This window comes from Nanorana parkeri, unplaced genomic scaffold, assembly GCF_000935625.1.
Source record: "Nanorana parkeri isolate BGI_ZX_2015 unplaced genomic scaffold, ASM93562v1 scaffold1029, whole genome shotgun sequence".
In the NCBI taxonomy this organism is placed as follows: domain Eukaryota; kingdom Metazoa; phylum Chordata; class Amphibia; order Anura; family Dicroglossidae; genus Nanorana; species Nanorana parkeri.
Window position 1 is genome coordinate 308,069 of NW_017307297.1, and position 11,729 is coordinate 319,797.

At 42.5% G+C, this 11,729-nt stretch overlaps 1 protein-coding gene across 1 annotated transcript in view; it reads left to right on the forward strand.

The window, feature by feature from the left end:
- Positions 1 to 11,729, forward strand: part of DYNC2H1 (dynein cytoplasmic 2 heavy chain 1) — a 315,198-nt gene that overhangs the window by 54,996 nt on the left and 248,473 nt on the right. Inside the window, exons 27-31 of the mRNA XM_018567326.1 lie at positions 2,182 to 2,314; positions 2,402 to 2,519; positions 4,982 to 5,094; positions 6,265 to 6,384; positions 8,608 to 8,746. Coding sequence (XP_018422828.1) covers positions 2,182 to 2,314; positions 2,402 to 2,519; positions 4,982 to 5,094; positions 6,265 to 6,384; positions 8,608 to 8,746 — 623 coding nt within the window. The remainder of the gene's footprint in view (positions 1 to 2,181; positions 2,315 to 2,401; positions 2,520 to 4,981; positions 5,095 to 6,264; positions 6,385 to 8,607; positions 8,747 to 11,729) is intronic.

The following is an 11,729-nucleotide window of genomic DNA, read 5'->3' on the forward strand; positions in this document are numbered from 1 at the left end:
TTATATATGTATATAAACAACAACTGAACTAAAACAGCCGGCTCCGCCCAGTTGTTTTTGTTTAATGACAGATCAGCGTCCCCAGGTCATTTGGAGATGCTGATCTGTCATTACAACTGGGCAGACTGGTTCGACTGAACAGAAGGGCTCCGGTGGCTGAAGAGAGCCAAAGGATCAGCCGAAGCTATGGCTGGCTCCTTCGGCTCCTTCATGAATAACCCTGATAGTGTAAAGGTGCCCATACACTGCTCGATTCTCGTACGAGAATCGCGGTGAAATCCCGCGATCGTACGAGAATCGAGCAGTGTGAACGAAGACGTGCGACCGTTTCTACTGTACGGTCGCACGTCTTTTGTCGAACCAGCATGCTCGAAAACCCTCCGAGAATCATACGATTGGCGGCGGGTTTCTAGCCTGCTCGTTCGACAGCTGCGGAACGGGCCGGTGTGCGCACGTGCACACTGCCCGTTCTGCATTGCGGTCATCGGAAGCCCGCCCCTCAGCGTGGCAGGCTTTCGCTGATCGCAAATACGATCTGCCTGTCCAAGATGGGCAGCTCGTACAAGCTTTTAATAAGCTTACGACCATCGCAAGACAAAAGTCTTGCGATGGTCGTAAGGTGTATGGGCACCTTAAGAAATACATGGACTGCCATTGTTGACGACCTTCTATAAATTCTAATTGACTGTTCCTGGTTCAGTACTTTCTGAGATACCTATTAGAAGAAGCATGCAGCCAGTGAATTCAGAGTTAGGTGCCATTGACATCTATACATTTAATAAACCTTTGTATTTTTAATGCACGTCGATGTGTTTTAATTTTTGTTCTTAATGTGTATTTTCGGTAATTTCATGCATTTGTATCCGGGTAAGGGACTTAAAGTATTAAATGCAGTGGATTTAATGCCAGCCTATCATTTTAAAACCACTTCTAGGGCTCATGCTGAAGGTCATGGCTTTCTTGCATTTTACATATGTTTTTGATTTTAATTAAGCAGTAAACATGACCATTCAGAGGCTGCATTTGACTGCCGAGGTGTGCATCTCTGAACACAGCATGGCCTATTAAAGAAAACTTTAGCCATATCTTTAAAATGAAAACACAGCCAAGCTTTAGAAATGTTTAGTAATGACAATCTACAAACAGACACCTGTCCGCTTTTTATTCTTTCTATACCTTATTTTAGTTTTCCTGTCCGTTCTTCTGGTGGCCATTTTTACTAAGGGCAGATTAATCCTTCTCCCTTTACTTCCTGGAACTCTGGCACATGTGTCTAGGACATGTGACCGTGCACATCATCTTAGGGCAGGAAAATGCCTTTCCCTGAGATCTCATGAGATTACAGATGAGATCTCCCAGCAATGAACTGCTGCTACATCATGAAATCCTAAGAGGAACAGGAAGTGGAAAAACAGTAATTCTAAATAAAATAAAAATAGGTATATTTAGCTAGTGAATGTAAGATGATTTCATATCAACTGCAGAGCTGTATGCTGATGTGACTGTTAGGCCTCATTCACACATGCAACGCAAGAGCAAAATGGTATATTGCGCATATACGCGTACACGCGCGTATAATGAGCGTATGTGCGTGCACTATTTGCAATCCCACAATGCATCATTCATAATAGAAATGTTAATGAACTGTACGTGCGTATATGCGCGCAAACATGCATATATCTGCGTAAATACACTGCAGTGACGCATCTCGGTTCCATTCTGTTTTTGCACATTTGTGTATGTTCGCAGCTATGTTTGCAGCTATGTGTATGGACCCATTTATTTGCATATGGGACAGTACGCGCATATGCGCACGACAGTGTGAACAAGGCCTTAGTGAGAGGGGGTAAAGGTCCGCTGGAAGGTGCATTTGAACTGCGGGCTAAGCATGCGTTTCAATGGAAAATGCAGCATTTGACTAGAAAGCCCATTGACATGAATCCTAAGTGAACCTGTGCCCAGTATTTCCATATTCTGAACAAGTTTATCCTTTCATTCCCTATGCAGCTATAATCATTGTAAAGAAATGAATCTTCAAAATCCACAGCAGAGGCACTGAAAGTACAACTCTTTTCCCCTTCACTTTCTATGAAAGCAGAATCTTGCCAGCCTGCCCACACCATGTACTTGTAAGCTGTAATTTTGTTACATCTCACTGTATGCCATTTTTTTTATTATCAGGTCTATAATGTCAGATATAAAAAGAGACAACAGAGTGACAATGTTGACCTCGCGGGTTGGAATAAGGAACTCTTTGATAACTATCTTGGATCAGCTTCAGAGATGCCAGAAATCCTTGAATGAGTTTCTGGAGGTATAACATGCCTGTGTTTATTCCACATACAACAATCTTATGATCCCAGGACATTCATTACAGTGTGCCCCTATTTTGCCTTAACAGGAAAAGCGTTCAGCTTTCCCCCGATTTTATTTTATTGGAGATGACGATCTGCTGGAGATACTGGGCCAGTCCACTAACCCTGCAGTCATCCAGTCACACCTCAAGAAACTGTTTGCCGGTAAAGTAATTGCTGTATACATTATTCTAATTGATAGTTAATACTTCCTGTTGCTCTTAATAGCCATTGGAGGATATAGCAGACCTAGGACCACATGTACTGCCCATAGAGGCCTCAGCAAGAAATGTGCTCTTTGGAGATGCTTTGTCAGAATGATGATCACTACACATACAGTATATCCATGGTTACACCTTCATTTTATTATTGCCCATTATTTTTATGGAAGGGTAACAGGACTGTAAATTGTTTCAAACTTTCAGTGAAAACTTCTTCATTTAAGATGTTTCCATATTGAACTCGATTTTTTATGAAGCACAGAATGCTGCTGTGCTGTTCAGAATGGTCGTACTACAGAAGCCTACATTGAAAACCAGCCGGAATGCAGTAATGGGGCCAAGGTGTCTTTCATTAAAATGCAATTACCTGCTTTGCCTTATAAGCAGAGAAGTTGGCACTTTCGTCACAAATAAAAAAAAAAAAAAAGGGCGGGTTTGTTTTAAATTTAAGTAGTGCCATGGAAATAATTCCGTCATGTTCCCTACCCTCTTATACATATTTCATACAGCTGGTCCAGGCTTATTAGCACTTGTCAGTGTATAGCTGGCCATACACTTTACAACCCTCGCAAGACTTTTGTCTTGCGAGGGTTGTAAAGTAAATAAAAAAAAGTACGATCTGCCCATCTTGGACAGGCAGATCGTACTTCCGATAATCACAAGCCCGCCCCGCTGTGGGGCGGGCTTCTGATGACCGCAATGCTGAACAGGCAGTGTGCGCTTGCGCACACCGGCCCGTGCGGCAGTTATCTCACGATCATGCTACAAACCAGCCAAAAATCGTACGATTCTCAGCTGGTTTTCGAACATGCTCGAAATACAAAAGTCGTGCGACCGTACAGTAGAAACGCACGCCTTCCATACACTTTGCGGTTATTGTACGATCGCGGGATTTGAAAAGGGGGGGCGACTTTGATATGAAAGTGTGGCTCCGGATGTGAAGGGGGACTACTGATGCAAAGGGGGATTCTGATGTGAAGGGGAAACCCACTTTTTTGGGTTTTTGGTGTGTGGTGCTCATTAAAATCTATGACATTTTAGACTGGGGTGCCTGGAGATTTTGCATACTTTTAAGGGGTGCCATGACTAAAAAAAATATTGAGAAACGCCGGCGTAAGATTTGGTTTGTGTAATACATGTTTGAGTGATTTTCGGCAGTATTTATGTTGGAAATGAGTGAATCTGGGTATGCAGTTGACACTTAGAGAATCAGTCTCGCCTTGTATTATTTTTCACAGCTCAGTCACCTTATTTCCACAGTGTATTTTGCCTTTTATCCCATGCTTCTGTGTGGAGTAGAAACAGATACAGTTCTGACAGTTTACCCTGCATTCCCAACAAAGCTCTATTATCTCATTGTCTCTGCACTTTCCCAACACAAAAAACAAGGCTTCCCTTCCAGTTCTAGTGTCTGTGCTGATACCTGTGAGAGCATGCCCCCCTCCCTCTGCGTTCCTGTGACATTACTTGTGATTGGAACGAACAGAGAGCTTGAGATAAGAGCCTGTCATTCAAGAATCCATCTGCTTTGCAGAGCGTTGTTGGGAATGAAGAGGAGTGAACTGTCAATCTGCATCTCAGTTTCTACTCTACTCAGGAGCATGAGGTAAAAAGCAACATACACTCTGGGAGTTGGGTAACTGTGCTGTGAAAAATAATACAAGGTGATCCTTTTTTTAAGGCATACAGGACTATTTTATTAGATGCATTCCCTATCCTTGATAGAAGGTCTCTTGGGATATAAATAGGGGAACTGCTATTGCTTGCTTGGTTTTCAAGGTTCACGTTATCCTTTTCTTTGCTTTACTTCTAGTGAGTCATTGACCTGGAAACGTGTACAGCCAGTGAGGGTGAAGCTTCCTTTTTGCAGGTTTTCTGGGTCAGTGTCTCTGTTGGTGAAGCAAAGATGAGGATGAGAGCTCTTGAACTTGTACCATCAAAAAAAATGTCCGGCAGCTGACAGGGTCACTTTAAATAGATTATAAAACTCTTTTTTGGATCTGTGATGAAACATAAATACCTTCTACGATTAAAGCTAACCTGCACTTTGCTTGAACTAGGCAAAGTAATTGGGTAATTTAATGTCGATGCAAGTTCTGTTAGACTAATCCGTGCTCAGGGTTGATAATGGCGACTAAGTCCTCAGAACAGCACTGTGGAAAATGGGGGAGTATAACACGTTCCTCGTAATTGGACAATAATTTTGCATCACAACAGTGGGGATTTTTTGGGCAAAGTACATTTGTCTTGCTGTTCTGCTGTTAACCTGTCTATTCCAGGCAAAGCCTGGCATTAATGTTACCGACATCTTGCTTGATCTTCAGGAATTGGCTGCATTACTTTTTTGTGACTCATTCATCTTTAGTTTGCTGCTAAATATGGTATTTGTTATTATCTTACCCACAGGAGTGAATAGTGTTGATTTTGATACTGACTTCAGGCACATAGTTGCCATGAAATCTCAGGAGGGTGAGGTTGTTCCATTACAGAGCAAGGTCCTGGTCACTACTGATGTTGAGGTGAGATATAAAAATATAGGTACATTTAGAGAGCTCTATGGATACAACCTAATGTATCAGACCTGGTGGAAAGAGAGTGACTTTGTTGTCCTGGGCTACAGGCCAGATTCCAGGTGTCTTTTAACCATATGATAATATGAAGCAGTTCGGAATCAAGAACGTGCTCTGCCTCCTCATGTCTAATAAATGCCTTGGAACCTCGGTGCTTGGTAGGGGTTCCTGTTCGCTATAAAATTTAAATCCCCGGCACATAAAAAAGGGGTGTTCCAAAAAGCATAAAAGCATTGAATAAATCACAATTTGGTTAAGAATTGGCTTTTAGCTGGATCCCTGTTTCATGTGCAATTGCAGTTTTATGATAATATGAAGGCTTTAAGTAAACTTTCTTTACTAAATCCTGTGTCCAGTGGCAACATTAATTAAATAAACCAGTTTGGAGATCTGCAGATAGGTTTTAATATTTTTTCCGAAGCCCTGAAACCGAGTTGCTCTGATATGCAGGTGTTTATGGCAGGAAGAAAACTTTGAGCTCTCCCCTGCCTTCTACTGTGGCTCATTATTGGTCATGTAGGTTGCCCATCATGTCCCCTTTAGTGCTCTCTCTCTCTATTTGCTAAACTTTTGTCAAATAGGATTCACAACCCTTTCACTGGGCTGAACTAGTCATAGATCTGAGAGTTCAGTCAACTGGTCATCCTTTTTAGGCTCAACTGGGTAGAATTCTTGTGTCTTTGAAGAAATCAGTCAAATCGACATATCAAAAACATGCTGTTGAAGTCCCCTTCCTGCCTAATGATAAGCAGCACTGCTCCTTCCTCTACCCCTGTCCATTCACCTACAGTAAATATGAGTCTATGGCCTAACATTCATGTCTTTGTGTGGCGGCAGACTTTAATGCCTGAAGGCAATCAGAATGCCTTTATATATCCTACCACCCTCCTATATATCCATTCATAAACATGGGTAAATAATTCTGCTTTATATTGCAAAAGAAATGGAGACTTTAGACCCTCCCGTGATAGTTTAGCTAAGTGGTGCTCCTTACTCAAGTGGACAGAAGTATCTTTCATAGTCAGACAGAAGTATGTGGTGCTGCAGCCATTTTCCTGCAGGTTCTTGGAAGGAACCCTGTAGTACCTGATAGCTGACTGCAGTGTTTGTGTCTCACAGGTCTGGCTTAGTAGTTTGGCCTCCCAGATGAAGGCCACATTACAAACATTACTGGTGGAATGTTTGGCAGCTGGCAAGAAGTCTCAGGGTACCATAGACCCCCTCCGCTTTCCTTCTCAGGTAAGTGTCCTAGGAGTCGCCAATATTTCCTATTCTCTTTATATATACAGCATGTAAATATGTGTTCAGTGTGGTTCTCAAGCTGTGTGCCTCAGTATTTGGTATGCACACATGGAGGACCTTTACTTGTGACTTTGGAAAATGTGTGTCTTGCTGTCAACCAAAAAGACTATTCATTTTAAAGTAGAGTTTAGTTTTGGATAGAGTAAAGGGAGGTTGTAACCCCTGTTAGCTTTTTGTTTTGCTATCTGTGTCCCATTGGAGAGATGTCCCTTCACATCCTTTCTGATAGCCACAACAGGAAGTGTGAGGGAATTCCTCCAAAGTGATATAAATCCCTGGAGGTGTTGTTTATTAAAAAAAAAAACCTTTTTTATTTCAATCTGCAACCTGCCTTTAATAATGTGACCAATACAGAGGTCTGCACTCTGTATTCCTCACATTATTTGAGGCAGGCTGCAGATTAAAATAAAAAGGTATTTTTTTTAAATAACATTAAAGTGACACTAAACACGGGAGTTAAATCTTAAAAATGGATTCAAGTACCTTTTAATTATTAACAAAAATGTATCTTATATGTACGTCACTCAGCTGTAGATCCTCAAATCATCTCTGAATTGGTGCTGACACTGTCCTTCCTTCTGGAGGGTGGCTACTTTTGTTCCCCATGGTCCCTGTGTGTGTTGTAAAGTAGTCACTGCTCCAAGCTCACTCCTTTAATGGATTACAATCTCATGTTTAGGTTATTCATTTGTATTGAAGTTATAGTCTATCATGGGAGTGAACTTGGAGCGGTGACTACTTTACAACACACACAGGGACCATGGGGAACAAAAGTAGCCACCCTCCAGAAGGAAGGACAGTGTCAGCACCAATCAAGAGATGATTTGAGGATCTACAGCCGAGTGATACACAAATAAGATACATTTTTGTTAATAGTTAAGGTATTTAAATGCATTTTTAAGATTCAAAGTTTAGTGTCACTTTAAATTGCAACAATAGCTTAGTGTAATAGTTTTAAATTATGCATCACTATGACTGTAGTATGCATGCGTGACTAGCATGTTTCTCTTTTGATCAGCGGTCTCAAAGTACCGGCCCGCGAGCCGGTACTATGTGGCCCGCAGCCAGGTGAGAGAGTCAGGTACATGGTCATGGACCGCATACCTGACTTGCAGGAGCAGCTACACGGGTGGATCCTTTCGGGTGGAGCTCAATTCTGAGCTCCGACCGAAAGAAAGGATGGATTCGTGAGGTCTGCAGCAGACCTCACTAATCGCCACTATAGCACCAGGGATCGACCGTTGCTCCTCACAGCCTCCTCCCTGCAAAAAGGTAAGCAGGAGAGGGGGCTCTGTATTTTGGATGTGCGGTGGGGAGCGGATTTTATTATTTTAAAAGGGGGGGTTTTTTTTTTTTTTTGTGGGGGGGGGGGGGGGGGTGTATTTATTTATGTGTATGGGGGAGGGGAAGAGTATTATTTTATATGTGCATGAGTGTGTTTGTGTGTGTGTGTGTGTGTGTATTATTTTATATGTGCAGGGGTAGGGTTTTTATGTGTATGGGGGGAGTGTATTAGGCTCCATTCACACCTGTATCTTTAGGTGTAATTAGGAATTCCTGCATCAGGAACTTGCGTTTTCCTGCAGCAGGAATGCCTAATCTGGTGTTTACAAGTGACAGCTGTCACCCATTCAAGTTAATGAATAGATGACAGCAGCTGCATGTAAACGCCTGCATGCCGCATGTAATGGTATGTGATTTGATTACACATTTGATTACGCATCGATTGTGCAACAAGGGAGAGTGTTTTCTAAATGCATGTAATCATATCACATACAATTACATGCGGTATGCAGGCGGTTACATGCAGCAGCTATCACCTGATCATTACCTTGAATGGGTGACAGCTGCCACTTGTAAACACCCAGATTAGGCATTCCTGCTGCAGAAAAATGCAAGTTCCTGACGCAGGAATCCCTAATTGCACCTACATTTACAGATATGAATAGGGCCTTATTTTGTGTGTATTGGGGTCCGTAGTACCATACCGGATAGATTGACATTTTATTTTGATGTACGAAATCTGCCAAGCTGGCACCCATGGGAGAAAACAAATTGTTGAGTGGCCCCTGAGTCAAATGAGTTTGAGACCCCTGCTTTAGATGATAAGAGAGCTGTCACCTGGGACTATTTAATATTTGCACTATTTTCTTCTCTTAGATTCTTTGTCTGGCAGAGCAGATTCAGTTTACAGAAGATGTTGAGAATGCCATACGGTCCCATAATCTCCATGAGGTGGAACTGGAACTTGCTGCTAAACTGGAACACTACACCAGCATTGATGACACTTCAAGTTCAGGTACATGAAGAATTAGGGCTCACGTAGTTGGTCCTTTAAGAGACCGTTTTATGTGTTGTGCTGATTTGTTGAGCACAACCCAAACCACTCTGAATAGAACATGCTCCTGCTAAGATACTAAGATCAGATGTGCTCGTCCAAACAGCCAAATACATGTGTCCACAGAGGCACTGCTTCTCAAAGAGAGATTGGTTCTACTGATATAAGTTGGATAGCTTTCAGTGCCCTTACTTTTATTTCAACATACGCATTTACAAGTGCGGGACTACCTGTTACATTTTAGAGGCTACAAAGGTGGCTTCTTACTCAGCCTCCTTACACATTCTTTGGCAGGTAAAACTGCTTGGGTTTGGATTTAAATCAGAGTATTGTTTTAATATATGGTTAAACCCACATGTGAGCATTTCTGGTCTGTGATTTCATGACTACCAGCCTGTCAAACTGTCACTTGGACCCCATTCTCACTGAGCGACATGGAGAATCGCGCGATTTCGTGCTGAGCGGCATTGATCTACATTGCGCGATATTGCACGACAATGCACATTTTGTAGCGCGACTTTTGGGAGGGACTTCGTCGCATCTACATTGGTCTGTAACTAATCAACAGCGGTCTTGACGTGACATCATTCTTTCCTTCCATATTGCTGTGCAAAATTGACCTTTTTGTACCGCGATATCGCGTGACAAAGTCACGCAATATCGCCGGTAATGCGCGACACCATTGAGTCTATGGGGCCAAATCATGCGACATCTACCGAAAAATGGGTCATGTTCAAGCTTGAGCGACGAGCTACAGGCGACATTAAGCTGTGAGATGTGAACATCTCCATTGAAATACATTTTACAAGCTACATTGAGAGACATTGCTTGGAAATATGCGCGATTTTGGCGCAGAAATCGTGTGATAAACCTCTCAGTGTGAAGGGGGTCTAAAGAGGAGCCTACCCGAGACGACTCGCTTACCACAGCGGGTTCCTCGTCCGGAGGAGAAGGAGGGTGGGCGCTAACTTTGGGTTGATAAAACACTTCTGTAAAACAATCGTCAGTGTGTAATACCACAGCCTGCCACTGGAGGGCGACTCACCCAAAGTTATCTTGCTCAACATACACACACACACACGTAGATACAAATGTTACATGCAATCTGGTGTACTCTGAGGGCTATGTTGCAGCCAAGCGATTAACACACACTAATGTGATTTCTCAAGCTATCCTACAAGCTAGAAATCTTTGTGTTACCACTTTCCCAGTGCTCACACACCCACACACATGACTCACGTTAGTGTGCCACCTCCTGCAATTTGTCCACAGACTGGTCTGCAAGGAAACCATACATTCACAGATCCCTCTATGGCAGATCTGCTAACATATACACACACACTGATCTGCATGCAAATTACAGTCACAAATGCAATTTCATACAGATTAATAGTGAGCTTATAACCGAGCGTACACACACTAGTAACAAGGGCCATCTCTCTAGGAGGATGAATTTGTAATTTAGTACACAGAAGGCCACTTATTAATGTTCTAGTTTAATATCCCAAGGCGGGCAGTGCATATTAAAATATATACAAAAGTAAAAATAAAGACAATGACATACAAAAAATGACATAAACAAAAATACCGTTGGGAAGTATTGTTGGTCCTGCTGGTGGGAGAACGCCAGGAACGTGTAAACGCCGTGTTCTTAGATACACTCTCCCAGGCGAAAATAAAGTTCATAATTCCAGCCCCCCAATTTTGGGGGATTTGGGTGTGGGACGGACTCTAGCCCTTTGACCAATCGCCTCAGGTGTCGCCCTACCTGCGGGGAGGAGAGGTTCTGCCTTCTGAAGTGGCCATGGGTTATTTGGGCTCATCGGTTCGATGCCTGAATTGGGGATAGGATTTCCAATACCAGCGCGTCAGCCCAATCTTAACGAGTCCACTCACCACATGGCTGCTGCAAGCAGACCCCAAATAACCATTTTTAGAGGATTGTGTCAAACCGACATCTACAATTTTATATGGGCACGTAGGTTATAACATGTACTGTCAGAAGGAATCGGTTTCATCTCCCTATGACGGATGAGTTGGATTTTTATTGGGGATGAAACCTAATTCCTCTGATGTATGAAAGTGACAACCATTCTCGAGACAGTAAGGAGCCCGGTGTATAGAGATATTTTGTCCCCTGCTGTGGTCTGTAGTCGAAGAGTCCACAAATGTAGTCTTATCTTGACCATGCACCTCACAGCGGTCATTTAGCGGCTATGTGTGAATAAGGCCCAGGCTATTCAAATTCCAATGGTGACCCCTGTTTCTCTGTGTACAACTGATCAGTCAATTATAATATATCTGGGGATATCGATTCCCCCTCTAAATTGATATCACCTCTTGTTAATTCCTTCTATACATTGATATCACACAGACATTAGCCTAATTTTTGCAAATATCGTGGGTGAATTGTTCCACAATGCCTGCAGCAGCCAAAGTCAATGAAAGCTTGTTTTGAAGCTCATTTACTGCTTCTTAAAATATGTAAATACTCGATTGTCTTCAGTCTGGACACAGGTGCATGTTGAAGTAGTACTGGACAGATCCCAGAATCCATGTAGTCAAATCTGCTGCATTCAGTATATACAACCTACATTTTCCAGCCATTTTGGTTGATCAGTATATCTGTGGCTCCTGGACATGGCTGGGGCCCCTAGTCTAAATCAGAGCTGGATTGATTCTAGGGGGGTGATTTACTAACCTAAACACACGCACGCACCAGGTGCGTGTGATTTTCACACAGCAAAACGTATTTATCAACCAAAAAGTCTCTAAAAGCATATTTCCACTAATGCCATATATGGAAAAAGCATGCACATGATGCATATATAATGTTGCTTCACAGTTTAGACAAAAATGGTTAGCTCATGCATTTACATTCCTGCATTCATCAACGCAAGCAACACAATGTAGAGCTAATTTACACAACATCACCTTGCAATTC